Below are 22717 nucleotides of genomic sequence, written 5' to 3' on the forward strand. Positions count from 1 at the left end.
GCACAGTCGGAACTATACGATGGCCCTAATAATTGCTTTCACCAACTACTGGAAAAACTTATTGGTATATTTCGGAGTCCGGCAACATGTGTAGAACAATCAATATGCCAAGTAGGCGATAATATACGACTGTTGACGTATGCGCATATTTGAAATAGTGTATGTTCACAATTCGTTTTGATTTTTTTTAGAACAAATATGGAGACAATTTAGAAAAAACTTCTTAAAAATTATAAACTGATATAATTGCAAACTTTTCCCGAGAAACGTTCAAAATTCTTAGTTCAAGTTATGTTAAACAATTCCGAGTAATTGAATTATAATCAAGTGAAAGGAAAAGCAATCAAATTTTAACGAGTTTACGGACAGAAGGAGAAATGGATAGTGTACGTTATTTGCGTGAAACGCAATATAAAAACGAAAATTTTAATAAATTCTTTATTCAAACAGAGGCCAAGAGCTTATTCTGACCCTGGGACCGGTGGCCCCGGTGCCCCAGAATACCAGCACAGACGTAGATCGGTTGAAGCTGATGTAAGTACGATAACTTGGACTTGGTTTATTTACTGGACATACTTAAGTACTTCGCAGGGAAGAAAGTTGGTTTTGTCTTCTGAAAAGCACGTGTCAAGAGACGTTACTTAGCTTGTAAGAAATAGAAGTCGCATCGCATTAGCTTATTGTCGGTCACTACTCAAATTCGAAAATAGGATGATCTTCACATTATCATGCTTATCATTATGAAAATGTAGGAATATTAAAGGGACGCCTTTAAGCAAATACAAGTTACATTCTCAAAATCATAAAGACGCAAAGATAAAATAAAACTAAAACATAACAGTTGGGAAGTTGGATATAAACTTTGTCCATGATATGATAATGAACCTTCATCACTAAAACAGTTATTATGCATTATGTTAACGGCGGTTTATTGCGGGAATTTAAATTAAAAGCCTATTTAAATATTCTTTCGAATTGCAGTTTTATAAACACCCTTATCGCCCACCACCACCATTGCCACTTTCAGCTCATGAAATACGTCAGCAACGACTTGCTGGAAGATATCATGAACTCCGAGTCGTGGACGATGATTACCGGTCCCGTCCTAAGGAGTTCGACTATACCGGGTATGTTTTCTTTTTCCACAATGAAAATGTTCAGTTGTTAACATATTATTATTATTATTATTATTATTATTCCTATTGTGCAGGGTAATGAGTCTCATAGGTATAGCAATCCTTATATTCGTCCTTTTAAAAATGAATACAAAGTGAACAAAAGCCTTTGCTTTCGTTTCCGTAATCTCTGCGGTCACATTTTAACAAAAAAAATTGACCTTGAAAATGTTAAAAACTAGCACTGCTTATATCAATTGAGAAATGAAATTAGAGGCAGCGCTGTTGCAGTTGAAAAGCAAAGCTTTTTTGACTCGAAAATTTATTCGCAAAAGTTGATTATTAAAATGAACATGCACCCTTTGCAGTGGCCAGTTTCAATGATGATGTTACCAAGATTTTTGGCACTTCAAGTCAAGTCTGAATTCGTTCTTTGCGACATGCCGTTATAATGCTAACATAATTTGTGATTAAGAATCTTTCAATATTAATTTCCGTAAGTAATAAGAATATCTTTGACTTCCACTCACTACTTATTTTCTTTGTATGCTTTAAGGTATATTGAAATGATGACTCGATTATAAATTTTCCGTGACAAAATGAATTTCTTTAAACCTACGACTAAAAAATTTCATAGGAACTTTGTTCCTTAAGCAATGCGCAATAATCAATACAGCATCTTTTGTCGGAAGAAGAACGGTTTCATAATGTTATTTATTTATTATATAAAAATGTTTGTTAATAATACCTTCGAATTGAAACTGAAAAAAATTTTAATAATACTAATAAAAAACACATCCACAATTTTTTTTTTTTATTACACGAAACTAATTCTCTTTTATCAGTACTAGTAGTAACGTATTTCCCTAATTTCATGCCCTGGATGAGTTTTGAGATCCGTCGTCTTGGAAAACTATTGAATCCTGCCTTTCGCCGTTTTTCCTTTAACGATAAGCTCAGTATCTTTAATTTGTTGTTAGTAGTTTCGTAGATTGGCGCGGCTCAGAGGATACCTTGTAACTAGAGGGACTGTAGGGACTGTACTTTGATTTTCAAAGGTGGTTGGAAGTTGGAAGGTTGGCAGTTATCAAAAATCTGTAAATAATTAGTACATTCCAAGCAAGTTTACGCTAGTCCAAAGTGACAGAAGCATTTGTTGCTAAATGGCTTAAGATTGTCTTGGCCTTGTTGCGTGATGCTAAACGAATAAAACGCGTTACGTACTTTTTGGTGAAGTAATCAAGGTAATTATCTTGGTCATGGGAAAGCCTGGGAAGGGAATGTTCTTTTTATTGGTTACGGGATCTACCGAATTCTCAAAGCAGCAAAGATAAATTAAACATGATTTTATTTTTTTTATATGTATGTAATTTCTATTAAATTGTTTTTGTTAAAACCCAGGTTAAATTTATTATTATTAAATTGCATTGAAAGAGACTTGTACTTACGTAAAGAATCTAGTTAACCTGAGTGGCAGCTTCTTTCGTTCCAAGCCGTCTTTTATAGACGAACGAATGCAATTTCTTTCGCAGTGAGTGCTATAGAGCTGCAAATTCGAAAAAAAAAAGAAAAAATCAATGAATGAAAACTAAAAAATTTTTTGAGCCTTAATTGGAAAGAAAAAATAATAGTAAAAAAAAAAAATAAATCGTAATAAAATACACAGCAACTCACACGTACAGTAAGCATTTGATTAGGAGCACAATGTTTTGCTTAAAACGTTTGCATTAATTGTATGTAATATGTGCATGTCTTTAGAAGGTTTGTAAAGAGATAGTAATCTGTAGATTAATTCTTGTATTCGCCCGCTAATCATAACGACATAATGGCGTTATTGATACAGTAGTAATAATATATGAAACTACATCCGCTTGTTCACAAACACTTGCTCGAATAATTAGCGATTATGCACTGTTTTCGGACACGGGAGACTTCCAATACCAATAAGGATATAGAAAACCTCTGGCTTCATCAAAGAAGATTTTAGAAAGAGAAGTTCTTGATGATCAGCCCTATGTACTTCTTCCTACTAACTAAGCTATATAGACATAGAAATGTACGTTACCAGGAAACCGGAATTTTTCTACAGAAACTACACGTTTATTGTATAAAAATGAGAAAAATATTGCCAAGCACTAGCCTTAGGTTCGGCCCATGTGTATGTAAAACTTTTGAATGCCACAAGTCGTGTGCTTGTTTCCGCATCTTCCTATGAATCAAAGCGCTTTTTAAGAAGCATGATAGTATCGATGCAAATAGGCGATAGTCGGAACAGTATCAATATGACGCATAAACCGGATGGACTAGTGTTTCCCCATTTTTCACACTATATCCTTATGATCTCCCTACACAAAAGAGCATCGCCATCTTGCATAGAATTGGAGGCATAAAATGGAATCATAAAATTTTGTTTTTTAACAATTTTTGATGAAAATTGCGTCATAGCAGGAATTTGAAATACAGATGAACCGTAGCAAAAGCTTGGATCGAATATATCCATATATTTAGGATTTTACTATATATCAAGGTTCTTTCACGAAGTTTCTCCTTTCTATGCCAGCAAATATAAATATGCCGAACATGGATGAGGACTAATAACATCTGTAACAGAAAAATTAAATTTTGGCAAAATCAGTTCCCACTTTTATTTACCAAGACAAGTTGTTTTACGTAATATCACGAAAGTTAATGAATAATTGCAAAATAACAAGTGGTTTAAAGGATTTAAACCTAACACGACTTTACTATTTTGTTTGTTTTGTTTTCTGTCTGTTGGTGTTATAATCTATTAAATCTGTATACTTAATGTACGACCGCCCATCATCTTCAGCTCTTTTGAATAGATTCCTAATTTACTTTAAGTATAATTTACTTATGAAATAACAAGAGTTTTTGCACTTAACCAACAGAGGCGATCTTCTAAACGCTTCGTTGTCTATTTTGAAAGAAGATGCCTTTCATTCTTGTAAGGCATTCGATCATTAATGTAAAAGAACCCTTATTTCTATTATATAGTGTGTGTGTGTGTGCAGCATTCATGTGTTTTGTCTTTTGCAGAAATGCGTGTGTGCACTTATACTGGCAAGGAGACCTCTCAAGAGCTAAATTTGAATACACATTAATGTGTATGTATGTCGTTGCGTAGCGATTTTACCGCTTGCAAAAACTTGAGCAAATGTATCGATTTATTAACAAGCACTTGAGCAATTTACAAGTAGACGACCTATTATTATAAAATATAAGATATCCTCGTTTCAATGACCGATTCCCGTATACTCTGCGTATATTTAAAGACCCGCATAAATGTTTCGAATTTTTTGTGCAAAACGTAAAAGCATTTTTAAGTTAACAGGATAACGTTGAGTAACTGTTAACATAATATCGGTTATCGTAAATTTTGAATCAAAGTATTGTTCATGTGAACATCATTTAAACTGAGAATTGAATTATTGCGGTTAGGCGATCGGATGGCATTGTTAGCGCACGACTGAACGCAAAACAATTAAACGAATACCGATGCATCGCCTTGCATAGTAGACAAATGAAACTATATTGTAAACAACGTTGAAGGGGAAGATGAAAATTTAAATTGTATTTTGCTCCTTAATCTAAATTCTTTAATAAAATGATAGAGTTTAAGGTAACTTTCAATTAATTTTTCTGTTTTTTCTCTCTCTCTCTCTCTCTCTCTCTCTCTCTCTCTCTCTCCCTCTTTCAATTTAATTCGATTTTATTTTGTATTTTCTTTGGCTTTTATTGTTTTGGTTGTTCTGCTCATTAACTCATAGAGGTAAAATTATTTATTGTCTTCTTTGTATTACGGTCAGTTTTTCTTTTCCCAAAGTTATACATCGTTAGTATTATACAATAAAACAGTATGTTGAGGTCATTGCATTATAGACAATATTGAAAATTTCTTTTTGTTTTTTTTGCCCTTCTCTTAAGGTTTTCTTTTTACGGTTGATTTGTTTTATGATCTAAATATTAGTTTTTCTATTTTTATCTGTGACTAATTGGTGCGAAAATAAGACGTAATTGAAGGTATAACGTGAGAACAAAAACAATTGAAAACTTTTATTAAGCACAATAGTCGTATAGAAGTTGTTCATCAATCATTAATGGAAAAGGGAAGTGCATCCACTTTTTCAACTTGTTCATTATCCTCGGACGTATGCACATTCGATATATAATTTTTTTATGATTATTATTAATTTACCCAGAGCTTGAATACTAAGACTAAAATTTTGAAGCACTAGCATCTAAGGGTATCGGCTTTATTAAAAATCTAGCTATCTCGCATTTGAGCTTTGCACCCACGACCCCATCGAGTTGTTACTCAAGACTCTTTGACTACTCAGGCGGAGATTCTTAATCGCTTTCATCCGGTTCTTCTGTCCATTTACTTATTCATACATTAAATAACAAGTGCTTTGCACGTTTTACGCAAGCGTCACTCGACATGGAACAAAAGACTCAATTCGATCCATTTTGTGCGCTGTCAGCACCTTGTCTCATTTTTTAAGTAATGACTGACTGCTTTGAAAATTTTTATAAAAACAAGCTTGAGACGATAGGTAAGCAACGTTCACCCCAAGATGAGTAGGATTAGGAATTAATTTTGTGCGGCTGCTAGTCCGCGTTTTTCTTTGTCCATTTTTTCAAATATCGAGAGCTTATCCATTTTTATGGAAGGGCTTGAGTTACATCCTACTAGAAAATTGATAATCATTGATGACAGGCATAAAATTTTTAAAATAACTTTTGGAAAAATATAAAATGTCCTAAATGAAGAATAGTTCTTGATAAAAATCCTAAGATCTTGTATTCACAAATCTGTATAAATAATAAATAAATAATAAATCTTTATTGCTATATATATATATATATATATATATATATGTCTAAGAACTTAGTCCGTTGAATATATTATAAAATGACTCACGACAAGCTGAGCTAACTAGGAAAAATGTTTTGTGCGCCCCCGAATAACCTCGTTTTCTAGTATGGGGCCAAAACGATAAAACGCGTGCGTACCTTCAAGCAATGTGAAGCTGCTGACTGATAGTAAAGCAAAAAAAATTTGGAAACATCGGAAGAATCTTTACATTGGGCTCTTAAAGACTTTCTTTTTTTATAAGAATATCTGCTTATGTGAAAGTTTATTGCAACTTTTCTGTTATGAAACTCAAAATATTTGTAATATTTGATCTCTTTCTATGCAGGAAACGCTAGGACTCGATCTTAAAGCATTCGCACGAAAAATCTATAAAATTATTAAATTCAATTATATGATTGCCTACCGATTTAAAAATGGAATAAATTAAAAGTTTTAAGAAAACAGATTTTAAAATTCATTCCTTTACCATGAAGTGAACGATACGAAAGTTTTCTTCTTTTATTTTTTTACTTTTTACTAAATTTTATAAAATTATGTTTTGTGTTATTTGCAAATGATAATAAGAAGAAGAAATAAGGGGCCTTTTGTTTTTTATGATTCTCGGTTAAATCACTTTGTCCCGAAAGAAACACCTGCCAGCTAAAATATGCCTACACACGCATGCGTACCTACGTTAAACGAAAAGTAAGCATTTGGAAAGTATATAAGGAGCACAAGCATATATTTGTATATATATAAACATAGGCGTTTTTTTTCTTTTTCTTTTTCTTTTCCTTTGCCTTTTTTTTTTTTTTTTTAAGAAAACAAAATCAGACCAAAACGATCAAACTAAATATTGAGACAAGAAGCCAAACTAAAAGAGCAAGTACAAAGCGAAACTTTGCACTTAAGTTTATTAAGAGGAGCTCAACAGCCAGAACAAGTTTATTGAGCAATGGAAACAAATCTCATGTATAACATGTTATATACGTAAGTTAAAATGAATATTTGAGTATAAATCCCTTTCCTTTGAGAAAGAAGGGAAATAAACTTTAAAAGAACAGCTGCTCTGTCCGGTCTCAAAAAGGTTAAAAAAAAAAAATAAAAAAAATAAAAACTAAAATTATAACAAATCCCATCGTAAACATTGCAATATTGATTTATACGTACACATATACAAACGTATTTATATTTTGCTTATATAAGCGCATGTTTTTTGATTTTTCTTAGTTATGGTCACGTATTGGGTTGAAAGGAAATTACTTAAATGCTAAAATTAAAGCATGTAAGGAATTAATCTTTTAAATTTCTTTACCCTCCATAAGCTAACAGCCTGATATGTACACGATGGGAACTATTGACCACACTACTGACCGCTTTAAGTGCCTCCGTAAACAATTGATACCCTTGAGAGGTCGCGTAAAACGATAACCGTAAGTTTCCGTACGCATACAGATTACATTAATTCGTTTAAACATTAACACAGAACGCATTAGTTTATGTAAAACTAATAAAATAATGAGATTTTTATGATTTATTGCTTAACATACGGGAAATTCGAGTTGCAGCGAGTCATGGTTGTCCTTTACACTTACATCAAACAGTCTGAAAAATATTAAGCTAAGCTTAGTTTAAGGCAAGAGAGAGATAGTTAGATAGATAGATAGATAGATGGACTGAGAGAGAGAGAGGCGGGGGGGGGGGGAGAGGGGGAAAGTAGGGAAATAAAATAATTAACATCAAGAACCGCATTCTGACTCACTGAAGGCCAATACTTTTTACGTCCTCCAAATAAATGCAAATCACTTACTTTACTACAGGTCGGTTCAGATTCCTTATTTATAAGATATTTATATGAATAATAGCTAACGGAAATGCTGCGTGTGTGGATATGTGTACATACCTGCATACATATATACACAACAAAATTCAAACTTTTCTTTTTTACTTTGAGAATAAACGGACAGACGGACGAAGCATTTACTGTCACATCGATTACATCAATGTCACTTTTGTTTTCAAGGAGAGTTCAGCTTTTTAAGAAAGAAATTTTTTTCTTCCTCTTGATATAAAAAAATCGACTATCGATTTATCTATGTGAATTTACATTACACTGAATTTCGACTTTTCCACTAAACTTACGATTAAAAAGATTAAACAAGAGATAGCTTGACTCAATCGCTCTATTCAGCTAATTGTTCCTAATATGGCTAAAAAAAAATTAAAAATGAACTAAAATTTCGAAATGTGATTGTTAGTAACTTGCTTTAGTGATCTAACAGCTTTGGTTTATGAAAAAAAAAGAAGAAGAAGCAAATATTGCAAATTTTCACTGCAAGCATTGCTGGTACAATTTTTTCCAAAAAATACATCGTTTTCTCTTATGGTTAATGATGACTGCTTACAATGCCATATTACGGCTGTAACCGTATCATTCGTTCCAGTCGAGCCGCGAAAGTATTTATCAAACTCCTGTAAGAGTTCGTTGCAAATATTAAAAAGTCTTTGTATATATGGTTCTTGTTCAAATAGATAATTCAGATAAACGTGGAGCAATTGCTTTCCAGCGTTTTAGAGCTCATTTGTAACTCTCGAGATTTAAAGGGTCGGAATAATGAAACGATGACTAGGTGAGTGGGAAAGTGTAAGCTCTTATATATTTGTAAAGTGTACAAATATTTCCCTTAAATGTTTTCCCGAACTTAAGCCAAGCGGATTAATGAAGTGACAAATAGTGCATACTTTACTCTATGCCGGTATGCACAAAAACCATAAATAAATCATTTTCTTCTTTCTTTTTCTTCGTCAACCTTTTTTTTTTTTTGAATTTTTTTTATTTTTTTTTGCTGAGAAAATTTTCAAGTTCGTGTTTCTGTTTAATTACTTGAACATCGTGAACCGTTAAATGATAGTAGGAAAATAGCGTTTTTGAAATCAACGCAGAGTTCTAGTAACATAGATTTTCTGGTTTCTGCGTGAGTGTATATATGTGTCTAGGAATCTTTTTTTCTTTTCTTTTTTTTTTTTTTTTTTTTTTTTTGTAAATAAAGAAGTTTTACAAGATCTAAGATCGTCTTTTCAAGTTTATGCAGCGTAAAGTTATTGCATGCTACACGCCATACTAACACACTGCCCGCCTGCTCGCCTACCGGCCTGCCTGCCTGCCTGGCTGTTTATGTAGTTACTTTAATATAATGACTAGTGCGTTCAGGTGTGGGTAAAATCATGTTTAAAAGTTAAAAGTGAAGACGTGCATATTACTTTTACACTCTTATTCTTCTTCTTCTTCTTCTTCTTTTTTTTTTTTTTTCTTTTTTTTGTTTACTCCAACTAGCATATATACTAGTGCCTTATAGTCTGGTAAAAAGCTGTTAACCAAGTATAGACTGAAGAATTGTGCGGTTGATTTTGTACCTAAGCCTGCGCGCATAACTAATTGCGTTTGTTGTGTCCGTATTTGTTTATATAGCCTTTTTTACTTTCCTTATGCCAGAAATTTCTTTAGACCATTAAAGGTCATCAGCCAGTTACTTACTCTTCATTTAATTTCTATTTTTATTATTAAGCACACAACTGGTTTAAAATTTTAAATAAGATTCTTTCTCTCCAACGTAATATGAAAAAAAAAAAAAACAAAAAAAAAAAAAAAAAAGTAAAATTTTTAAAGAAAATAAACAAAAATATTTTACAAACAAAAAAAGAGAAGAGAAGAGAACATGCTTTACCGCTTGTCGCAGACGCGAACAATAGATACGCAATACGTGATCACGATAAAAATTGTATAAGCCGCGTCTCAATTATAGAGTACAGCTTCCCTCAACCCTCCTCGATAATGCTGTAATGCAATACAATAATAAAATGGTGTAATAAATAGCCATTGCGTGTGAATGCAAAACTGTTTATCATCGAAATGAATGCAGTTACGTTAACCTTTGTTTTATATAGCATTGTTCAGTTTAGTGGTATGGCGTGTTTTCTTTTTTTTTCGTTTTTTTTTATATATTTTTTTTTTCTTCATATCATATATTTATAGAAAACGTTACAGAGATCAGACCAGAGACCAGCATAATTGAATTATTTTATCGTATACTTTTCTATTGTTTTCAAAAAAAAAAGTTGTTGTTTTTGTTTTTTCAAATTTTTGAGATGAAATTTTAATAGAAAAGTTTTGTTACCTTCGCTATAACAATTGCTTATTATACTAAAAATTACCCTCCTCGTATACCGAACGCACACATAGAGCAACCTTTATACAATAATAATATCTTTGGCCATTTGACAGAATTATGAATGAAAACTTTTAATAAAAAAAATAAAATAAAATAAAAAGCGGGCAGAATTTTGTTTGTTTCAACTCATCTACGTTATAATTATTTGAAAACCTTGCAACAACATTTTACAGAGGATTTCATTTCAATACAATGAAAAACTATTCTTTCCATCTTAATGATGACGATTCTACTGTCAAGCACTAAATGAAATGACCCAACATAAGGACCCTTGAGCTTTTTCTATCTTTCATACCCATTATCGAAGGATGGAGGTAGGTAGGTTCGTTTTATCAAAACGTTGGCAATGCGCTTGAAAGAAACTTTGGATACTCTGTGAGGTATATATATGTTGCTAAGCAGTTTATATTTAGAATTGAACTAAATCTGAATGTCCGTCCGAAGTATGTACGTTCGTTTTATCAAAACATTGGCAATGCGCTTGAAAGAAACTTTGGATACTCTGTGAGGTATATATATGTTACTAAGCAGTTTATATTTTGAATTCAACCAAGTCTGTTTATCCGTCCGTCTGTCTCTCTGTTCTTCTGCTTGTGCTTAGAAAAATAGGTTTGGACTTCAAGTTGAGCAAAAGCACTGGAAGTTACTACAAGCTCTTACCAAGAACACTTTCATCCAACAGGGTAAGATGAGAGGACATCTGTTTTTAAAAACAAAACAACGTTACTCATAAACTGCAGCAATAAGTGTTTGGACATTTCATTTTGTTATAATATACTGATGATCGATATATTTTTTTATCTATTTTATCACAGGATATCGATCGCAATATGGACATTTTATAATTGTATCTTGGACTTATAATGTAATATATAAAAATTCGTCAATTTGGATGAAGGCCATATACAGTTGATCTAAGTTTTATTTCACGTAAGTGATCAGAAATGCCAGCAGTCAACAATGGCCAACAATTTAACATTCGCAAGTTCGTATAATTTACTGGTCTGGCACTTTTTAGCCATTTCAAGGCTTAAATGTTTAGCAAGCCCTCGAACTAAAACATGGAAGTTAATGATCAATCATTTGAGTTGATTATCCAATTATGGCTTTCGTCTAAACTTTTGCCAGTTAAACATTTCCTCATTTCGAAGGGCCTTAAGAAAATCAACAAATGCTATCTTTGCCCGTAATAGAAAGTTCTTCTACTACATGACCTACAATCCAATCCATTCTTTGTGGCTTAAGGATTCAAACACTGAAGGATTTGGAATGAATCATAGTGGATAAGCGAGATTAGAAAATTTTTCATTTTTTGATTTTGCCACTATTTTCGTAAACTTATACAAAAATTCAATTGATTTCTATGAATTTTTCATAAAAAGTTATTTCTCATAAAAAATTTGACGTAAGAGAGATGATATGCTCTCATTAATTTGCTTCAATTGAACTTTAATGGAATAATCGCCTTTACCACCAACGCATTTCAATTAAATTCTTGCATTTATTGTCATTTACAAATTGAACCCTAACAGCGGTACTAACAGTGTATTTACTTTTATAAATGATCGTATTATACTTATATGACATAATTGATTTTATGATTTTTTTTTTTCATCACACATCACTATGCACGACATTCAGAATGCTGAGGAAATAAAAGAAGTTAAGGAAATATGTGAACATTAAAAATGCAATGCTTCTCGACGCGCACAAGACTTTGAAAAGAACAAATCTTTCGGCATATTTGTAAAGTTATTGAGTAGGGTGCGATAGGGGAGGAAAAGAGATATTTTTTTTTTCCTTTGCGTCTCAATCAAACCACAATAAAATATATTAATTTGACTTTAATTTGAATAAATACAAAATGATTGTCTCCACGTGTGGAAGAACAGTCCTGTAGTGTTTCAATCCAAATGCGTTCCTCATAACCTGGCTTGGTCTTTGAAGAAAAGAGCTTATGTTCTAACATATCAATAATGTAATAGCAACACGAATTACAACTAGGCCCAGATACTTTTGGTGCAAAAGAACTTTACTTTTATCGCAGTTGCAGAGATGTGAAAAGTGATTGAGCTGAACGAGTTACAATCGAATTGAATCGTCTCTCGACGTTTGCGTCGCTCTAAAAATCACAAAAACAAAGGTTGCGCAAAGCCATCAGACTTGAGAAAGTCTTTAGCCAATCTAACCAACTAACAGATGTGATAGATAGAATCTTCAAGATTATGGAATAGAAAAAGAAAGAAAAAGGAAAGAAAAATTTTGCTTATCACTACATGCATTAAAATTTCGATTCTTCTCAGTTTGTGTCATTTCGCATTGCATTGTATTTATCTGGTCCTATATATGTCCCTTCAAAAAGATTATTTCTTGATTTTTTTTTTGGGGAGCTTCATATCACTGGATAAGTCCAAATGCGCAGTCAAGCATACCTGGCAGGTAATAAAAAAAGGAAAGGTGGTATCATGGAAGTCGGTTTATAACGGTCTCGATTCTCGTTATGATGAGCAAATAGTTTACGATCGGTTTTTCTCGCAATCTTAAAATTGCGTTTCCTTGATAACGATAGCTAGGAAACGGGTATTAGCAAAAAAAAAAAAACCTAAAATTTTACCAAGAACAAGTAGAAAGACATAGTCTCGGGGAGCTCACAAGATGCGTGAAACCGTGGCAGCTTTTACGCTGTCCCACGCCTATCTCCTATAATCCTCTTGATTCCATTGGTGCTTTTAACGAGCACCTCTAACCTTTCCCTTCTTAAGAGAATTGGGGCACTATCTTGTCTCAGCGACCTTGAAAGTCTACATTTTGTTATGAACAGTATGCCTCTCTCCCATTTACGAATCAACTAGACTTAATATATTATGAGCTACTCTGAACAACTCTGAGCTACTATCGCCAATCCAAATTGAGTTGAGGTCTTGGGCATTACAGGATGATTCTTCAACACGATAACGATTTATTGTACAATGCAAAGAGTATTAAATTTGAATAATAATGCAAACGTTGAAGTTAATGTTTGTGATTTTAGAAAGAGTTTAAGAAATCAGGGGTTAGATGAATTTCGCTCATATCAATTATCTTTCCTTTGATTAAGTTCGATGAACTTTTACATATTCAAATGCTTGGCTAGGCTTAATCATTACGCGATAAATCGTTTCTATGTGCTCTTTAATTTGTCATTAAAAGACTTATTCTGAGCAAGATCAAAGAGACGTTATAAGTAATCAGATATATTCTTGTCGACGGCTATCGCAACTTTATAGCCTTTTTTATACCAAAAATCAATATTAGAAAATATTTATGTGACATTTGCTCCGAAATACCAAAATTGATTCAAAATTGCAAAAGTTATGACAAGAAAATGTTTGATTTTCCCCTAATATTACTTCACAATGCCAGATCAAGTCGGTGCGGTAACACTAGTCGATGTAATCCTATTCTCATAGGTGCGTAAAAACTACTGCACGCTTACATTATGAAAAAAAAAAGAGAAAAAAAACGGATGTGAATTTTTATTAATACAAATAAAGAGAGAGAGAGAGAGAGAGAGATTTTGCAAAACAATAGAGAATAGCATCAATAAAAGCCTACATAGTAATAATAATTATATTAGTTTATGATTGCGGCTGCATAAGGAAAATTGCCAGCAATGTCATTGTTATCTAAGTTATATATCTTGTGGTTTTAGTGCTTACATAATGAGCGCTGACTTGTTCTTTGCACCTTTATAACTAACATATATTCATAAAGAGCAGAATATATTTTATCACACACACATTTTCTCTTACATAGTTTCGAGACAGAACTTGTAACTTTACCAAGAAAGATTTTTAATGTTTACATTAAATCAATATTTAATTTCATGTTGTTTGTTGGTTGGTTTGTTGATGACTTGTGTTTTCCAGCTGATAAAATATTTAGTCTGATTTAATTATTTAATGGTCAATAACAGGCGGCATGGACGGCACGTACAAATTTCATTTCAGCTGTGTTTTGTATTCGCACAATATCAGCTTTTTCTCGAATAATTTCATTTGTAATTTGATAATATTGTCGGAAATTAGAATTTGTGTAAATTCCTGTTTCTTTTTTTTTTTCACATGTTTTTTTACATCAATACAAATTTAAACGAAATTTTGTAATATATTATTTTCTTAAATAATTTCAATAGAAATTTTCTCTTCACCACCGATGAACATGATAGATTTATGCTTTTGTTTGTAACATCTAAGAAACAAGCGTCAGATTTATATTTTTGATATCTCGCGGAAATTTCTTATCCTACTATATTATATACGTCCTCGTGTCATCTTTCGCTGTAATAACCTTAGTTGACCCATTTATATAAAGAGAGTATGTAAAAGTTTGTAGCCATTATTTGGCTTTGTAAAAGGTCATTACAGTCATAAGAGAAAGTGACATGTCGTCTCTTCATAGCTTTTCAAACTTTTTGCATCAAATATGGCGTTGTGACGTCTTTGTGTGGGTTGGTGGAAGCAAAATAGCTTCGAAGGTGAATGTGATTTGTATGAGTCAATGTAATCCGGATGATCGATTGAAAAAATGTAGAACTCAATGATAAGATGAAGCTTAAAAATGAGATTGACCCACTTACAACCACGCCCACATGAGATAATTTACAGTAAATATGCTGTTACCGGCGATTTATAAGCGCATAAAAAGAATGCTATCCCCACTGAAAACAAGCCCATCAGAAACAAAGCGACAACAATGTGACCGTGAAAGGAGTCAATAAAATTCTATCAAAAATAAGTCCAAGTCCATAAGAGGCACTCATATATAATATAAGACCTGCCAATACAAATATATTCTAGAGTGAGGTTGTGATCAACTGTACTTTTCAGTTAAATCCCCCCCCCCCCTGCTAAGGTGACCAGAATTCCCTCAAATGCTCTAATTAAATTTTGTTTTTCTTTTTGCTCTGAAATGTAATAAATAGAAGAAAAATGAAACTCTACAACGAAATGTAGAAAATGTGTCCGGAATAAATTGACTTATGTCATTTGCGTACCCTATTACCATTTTCCTGTTGCCCCTTGGTTTTTGTTTTTTTGTTTTTTGTTTTTTTCCTTTTTTCCGAAAGTCTAAACTAGTGACTGTATGTTGATGGAGTACATATTTCATATTATTATTATTAATCTATTCATGTACATTGTGGCATCCACAAAGCTATGTGCGTATGTGCATGAACATGTCTATCTATGTAAATTTCCTTTTAAAGATTTTAAGAATTTAATCGCAATACCAGACATATTAGGAGAAAAAAAAATTACTCGTTACATCTCTAAACATTTCTGTCGTTGCTTTTGCTTTTCTTTTTCTTTTTTTTTTTTTCAATATCGTTTCCGTTTATGAGCATGACAACTAACGAAAGTCTAAGGCTAAGGAAATTACGCCAAGATATTGTCAGACAATTTACAGCTTCCTTTTTCCATCACACATCCTATTAGATATTAAAAAGCATGCCCATATATATGTAAACATATGTGAAACTTTATTTATGAATATACGTACGCCCTGTCAATATGCTTAACACTGCAGATGCACTTTTTTCTTAACACCGCGTTATATAATTAAACAAACTTTTTTTCTTATATATATGTATATATATGTATATATATATATAAATGTTTTTTTTTTTTTTATTTTATATTCCCGGTGTTTGTTTTTCCAGCAATTTTGCTGCGTTGTTAGTACAAGTAGCTAAGAAACTGACAAACATTGTCGTTTACTAAAAATAGAGACAGAACGCAGCCCTTCAGGGATTTCCTTTGCATTATATAGCATTTAACATACGTTGGGATCGGAGAAGTGATGTCTTTAGATGGGATGGGATGCGTTACGTTTTAAATGCATATATATATATATATATATATATTTTTTTTTTTTTTTTTTTTCACATAAAACTAGTTGGTACTTAGATCAACTCTATGATAGATACACTGTGTGTGTTGCTGTTGTTATTGGTTTTATATACGCACATATACATATTGAACAGCAGGGAATCGTTTTGTGTTTTTTTTTGTTGTTCATGTATTTGTTGCTAGAGTAATAATTTAATTTTCAGTAAATTACTCAAGCGTAGTGAAACTAAAAGTATAAAAATATCGGGTAATAAAAAGCTAATCACGCTTTCGAAGCGAATCTTGGATATCTGCTACAATCGATTATAAATGCTAATCGTAGGTGTATTAGGTATAAAGGCGACATTTATTTTACATACATGTTTATTTTAGTTTCTCCGAAAGTCTTATTGAGTCGATAGATCACAATTCAAAGATAAAATAATGATCTTTAAAAATGATTTTTATAGATAGTAGATCAGTTAAGAAAAGTTCACTTATCGTAATGTTTTCGGACCGATAGAACAAAATAAGGCAAAAGGGAAAAATACTATTGCAAATATGTATATATTGCAAATATATATATATATATATATATATATGTATGTATGTATATACGATTATATAGGTGATGACAACAATAGAAGAAGAAGAAGACAAAACAAGAACTAGGATTTTAGGGAAATTCTTTGAAACGCGAATAAGGTTACATGGACCTGTAGTCGAACGACGATTATTCAAGACTCCATTTCAATGGACATGCTCTAAAGTACATCCGCAAAGACGACCATATCCTTAACCACATAATTTTTCGTAATCAGACCCAGTTGGTAAGACAAATTATTGCCACGCCTACAAGCCGAATTCTAAATGTTTAATGCACAAATTCGCTATTCATACATTGCCTAGTAGGTAGGTAGTCTATGCCAACGGACTCATCCGATTACAATTTTTTTCTTCAACAAGTTGAAGCTAGCAGGGTTCACTGGCCATCTTTTTAACACCCAACACCAATTTCCTCTCATATATATGCCGTAGGAAAGGAGAAAAGAACCACTGTTTCATAGCTTATCTCTCACGCAATGTGAAGCCAAAGAGATTTTCTCCTTTCCCTCTACTTCTATTTTAAAGTTTTTAAAAAGGCTCATCAAAAAAATCGGGATATCCTCTTACACTATCGGGAAAGTTCTGTCACATCTAATCACTTAGCAAAACAACCCTGCCTCCTGCATTCAACTGCTGAGGAGTCCATCAAAGGTTTTCAAATACGACGACAAAAATTTCCCGCCAAACCGCAGATCAGGTTACTTCTAGATTATTAATATTTTTCTCTCACAATTTTCAAAATTTACAACGAACGAAACGATAAACTTAATATATCGGCGCCATTCGAAAACGTATATATCAAGTAAGCAATTAAATGAAAAATAAAAAATTTTTATATTTTCACTAAATGCAGTTATAGTCGCTGACAAACATTTGCGCTTTGTCGTGCCATTCATTGTGCGCATTTTTCATATAACCCAACATAAGCTCATACGGCACTGACCATCAATTCTATTTAAGATCATTAGTGAACGTCTGCCAAGCTCAAATAAAAACAAAAAAAAAAATAAAAACGAGAAAAACATCGAACACACGCATAGCGACTAATTATGTAAAACACAGACAAAAAAAAAAAATAAATAAATAAAAAAAATAAATAAAGAACAGGAAAACAACTCATTGGCTATGAATTTACGGTATTTTGTGAGCGTGATCACGTGCTAAACTGTACACTTATCGCAATGCAATATATCAGCCAATGTATTGTTTGCCGCAAAGGGTGCTTAGTTAATACTCCACCGAAAATTTGAACAACAACAGATAATGTTTTGCCAGTGCGTTTAGGGTGTTTTTAATCAAATTAAAATATTCATTAATCAAAATGTTTGTATATAAAATGGGCTCAATATGCTAACATATGTTCTTTATTAAAATATGCTGCCATAGATACATACGTTCTACAAGATTATACATATTTTGATTTTTTTCTCTTTTTTTCCGTTAAATTTGGTAATCAATACCTTAATATCGGTTTAGGTGAACGCCCTCATGTTTTACTTTTAGAAAATTAGCGGTCTTTACCACTTTAAAAAAAAAGAAAAAAAGAAACGATTGCGGAAAACCATATGGTATGGTATGTGATGAATGAGTTCATGCTTGCGTTGAATACCTAAATGCAATGCGATGCAATTTTTCAATAGTTCGCATTGAAGAAGAAGAAGAAGAAAACAAAGTTTAAAAAAAACGAAAAACAAAAACAAAAACTCATCAATTTTAGAATTTTCCCATTTCCTGGTATATGTCTTTGTACTTAACTGTACTAATACCGCATACGTTTTGTAAACGTGAAGTGATAAATGCTTGCAACTTCATTTTATGCATTAAGGCCTCGTTATGCTTTTCTTTCCATTCTTTACGAATTCTTTGAGATCTTAAAAAAAAAAAAAATGTTAAGAGCATTTTTTTATTCCTATACTTTAGTTCTGTATATTTTACTTTGTTTTTTTTTTTTTTTTTCTTATTATGCAACAAACGGTTAAAAGCATTTATATCTGATAAGTTGCTTGTCTTTGAATACAATTTCCTTTAATAGAAAGGATAATTCAGACCTTCAATATTCGAAGCTAAAATGTGTTAAATTTTAAAGCGGTCTTATGAAGCTAACTTTGCTTTCTCTTTGTAAAAATCCATTTATTTTCTCCTCTATAAATGAATATAATTTTGAGAAAAACTTTTGGTGCTTCTTCGTTTCCAAGAGACTGTTAAGTTAGAGCTTAAAAACCTTTAAAACGTATCTTTGGCATACTCTACTTAGATGAATATTAGAGAGTAATGTTTAGCCTCAAATCCGCAGTGAAATGTTATCCCTTCGGCGAGTCTTTTACATTCGCAATTTAGTACTGTACGAAAATGAGGTTGATCGGAGCAAAAGTGAAAAGATTTAAATGATCTTTCGCTTTCTAATATTTTTATATCTACCAGCGAGGGATGAGGAGTATATTCATTTTGTCAAAACGTTTATAATGCCCAGAAAAAAACATCAGGGGCCCCACAAAGTGTATATATTTCCGATCAGCATCAAATTCTAAAGCGGTTTAAGCGTGTCCGTTGAAAACATTCTCGGGGCTATCGACTTAAAATTTGGCAGAAACCTTGACAATTCTCGCAAGCAGATTAGTATGGAAAATGGACCAAATCGGTCAAAGAACACGCCCACAGCGCCACGTAGTCTTAGAACACCTCTGTTATTCAAAAGGTATAAAAGATTGGTTTTTTGCTCAATTACCCATAAACTATAGCAGATAAATGTACAAAAATTTGAATGCATATTCTCTGGGCAGTGGTGTTGTACGGATACAAAAATCGACCGTACATACCCAATATTATAGAGTATCTGAAATTAATTTTTTCTTATTACCTTTATAAGACGCAGCCACAAGCTTCAAAAATCCCATAAGGTATATAAATTCTTGACCAGTTTCAAATTTGGAATGCACCTGAACATGTCCGTCTGTCTATCTGGCATCTGTGGTAAATATTCTTTGATCAACGAAAATGGAGAACTTTGAAGTGACTTAAACTTTTCCAAAGACACGCCGACAACACCCCCACTCTTATGTGACAACAAAAGCTTTTATTTTGAAAATAGAAAAAAAACAGTCACGCCCACTCCATATTACAGAGCATGCAAGTTTAATTTTTTTACTTTTTTTGCCCTTTTTAGGATAATGGTGATGGGTATAAAAGCTTTGAACACGACCGAAAATTCTTACTTACTATGGTTACTATGATATGAATATTGATTTATTAATCGGAACTAAATTCAAGCAATAATTCGTTTGAAACATAATGTGATACAATATTTGATGCAATCGAGTACTAAAATACTTTTGATCATATTTCGAACTTTATGTTGCAATTTCTTGACAAAAATAAAAAAAAAAAATGGTGGGGGATTATCTAAGTATTTGTTCACAAATTTCAATTCTAAGATCTTAAGCTTTAAAAATTCCAATAAAATTTCCATCGATTAGAATTTTAGCTTTTGGAATGGTTATCGATTGGGAAGTTTCGATCGAGGCGATTGGGACGTTTTCCGCAATGCAATTTAATGTAGAGCAAATAATTGTAGGAACTTGGCTTGATCACAATTAAATACAAGTAAAATTCAAATAAAAACAAATTAAACCATTGATGTAGGCCAATGTTGACCATCCAGCATCCTACACCTTTTTCACTTGCACGTAAAGGCTTACTTTTCATTAGAACTCTTATATAGAGTACGAATCCAAAGAATAAGCACTTTGAGTCCGAAATCAATGCAATAAATGAATATCTGGAATGGCTATCATTATGAAAATGATATCAAAATATTAAAAACTATATCTTGTTGTTGTATAAATGCCCATTTTTTGTAAATGTGTTGTTAGGGAAAGGAATTCAAAAAACGATCCTATGCCAAGCATATTTTCCAAATGCCAAAACGCTAAATTTCATCAATTCTTACTGGGACACTCTAGAGCCCGTTCGATTCCAACCATTTTCGATAGGGTTCGTACATGAACCAAGATACGATCGAGTATCAAATATGATGAAAATAACTTAAAAATTTGTGAATTTTAGGTTCACCATAAAATACAAGGAAACGCATTAGACGGACAGATGGACGGACATGTTTGAATCGATTCGGAAAATGATTCAGAGTGGATTGATATAACAAAATATGGGTCTATATCAAGAGCTTTCGAATGTTTTCCCGCATAAACCTAATGTAACTTCACTATCAAATGGTGGAGGATATAAAAGCGGCAACAAAATTCCTACATATTTTAAACGGAATAACATAAATTCATTTAAGTTCATTCATTCAATAGTTTCATTACTAGGGTGGTTTCTGTACCTGAGAAAGATACGATCTTCTCTTAATAAATGGGTTGATTCATGAAGCGGAAAAATGTGTGCGTTGGATATCCTTAGATAAGATGTCATAGACCACTATTACAAAAAAATACAAAAACTTAATTGAAATTAGACAAAATTTACCTCCCGCTGTAAGCGAACCTATCAATTAGTGATCGCAATCCGTTTTTGTAAACACTATGACTTTTTTAAATAAATTTTAAATGCACAGTTGAGTAGGCCGAGTTGGTAAGATTCTCGACTAGCAAGTCAATGGTCGTGGGTTCAAATCTCAACTGCGGTAGAGTTTTTAATAAAAGCCGATAGCCTTAGATGCTAGTGCTTTAAGACATTAGTCTTAGAGTTTGTTCTCTGACTAAATTTATAATAATAATTAATAATAATAAAATGTTTAATTAATAGATTGTTGAGATCCTGTACACATACATAGATAGTCCATAGCAATTTGTAGAAATTCTTGGCTTTTTTCGACAATAGGTGACTTGAGAGGGGCATAATGTCAAGCAAATCTAAATCTATTGTAGGCACAAAAAATACCATAAATATCAACCTAATCAAGTGAATGAAATCGTTTCCATAAAATGCTACTTACTGAGGTTCCAAGACCTTCAAGTGATAGGTAAACTTTAGTATAAGTCGCTTTCTTTTCAATTTCCTTCCCTTCGCATTGCACTGTAAATGTGGTAATCGTACATGGTGTCCTTTTTTGTAGTCCCTTTTTAATGCTTTGTGCATTTTGAAGTAGAGAAGAGTGAAATAAAAGGAAGAAATATAGGCAAAATCATCGATGCTCCAAACAATTAAAGTACGATAATCCTACAATGTGGTGAATGGAAAAAGTGAAGCTGGAAAAAAAAATTGATCATCTTACTGTACAAAGACGCTATGCCTTTTGCACAACGCGGCCGAAATTAGTATGAATGGTGGATCGAAATAATTTAGATTTCTTTCGATAGAAAACAATGACAAGTTATTGGATCCCATCCCGCAATTTGTTTATGTAATACATTTCATTTATTTTATTTTAAATAGCTTTGCCTCGAAGCATATTTCAATTTTTCGAATCTTTATTCAATCGCTTTTACTTCCTCTACTATCACCTGCAGAACAATTCAATGGGAAGCGACTTTGCTCCTCTTACCTTTAACTTATTTGATTATTTTCGTGTTTCATGAGGTCGCTAACTTTCCGCTTACCCTCGAAAACCGGATGAATACATGCTCAATAAATCTAACTTAAATAACTCCTATGCTTGCTTTACTTACTCATTTTATTGATAATTATCGCCAAAGCTCGCATATATATATATATATCTTTTCTCTTTTCGACTACCGTTCGTTGTAAGATTTTATCGATGACATCTTTTTCAAACAAAATTTCAAACTTTTTGGATACATTTTTAGTTTATGTATATTATGAAAAAGAAGAAGACGAAAGACTGAATCCATTTATAGGTGAGCAATTTTATATAAAATTTAAGATCCCAGACTTAATATGTGCTGTAAATTAAATTTATATTTAAACTTTTTTTTTTTTTGAGACTATGTATGGAGCAATTTTTATTTTAATTCAATGCAAACACAAAACATCTGCTTCTAAATTCCAAAAAATTAAAAAGAAGAATAAAAAAAAAAAAAAAAAAAAAAAAAAAAAAAAAAAAAAAAA

General features: G+C 32.2%; 1 protein-coding gene across 2 annotated transcripts in view; it reads right to left on the reverse strand.

The window, feature by feature from the left end:
• The window catches only part of LOC119638036, an 84498-nt gene that overhangs the window by 12002 nt on the left and 49779 nt on the right, over positions 1-22717 (reverse strand). The window contains exons 1-2 of one of the 2 annotated variants that reach the window (XM_038034621.1): positions 2796-2877; positions 2564-2661 (exon numbers count right to left, since the gene is read on the reverse strand). In XM_038034621.1, coding sequence (XP_037890549.1) covers positions 2564-2661; positions 2796-2804 — 107 coding nt within the window. In that variant the 5' untranslated portion in view covers positions 2805-2877. Of the gene's footprint in view, positions 1-2563; positions 2662-2795; positions 2878-22717 lie in introns of those variants that run through there. The other variant, XM_038034620.1, reaches the window with a different exon arrangement.

This window comes from Glossina fuscipes, unplaced genomic scaffold (genome assembly GCF_014805625.2).
Source record: "Glossina fuscipes isolate IAEA_lab_2018 unplaced genomic scaffold, Yale_Gfus_2 62, whole genome shotgun sequence".
NCBI classification, from domain to species: Eukaryota; Metazoa; Arthropoda; class Insecta; order Diptera; family Glossinidae; genus Glossina; species Glossina fuscipes.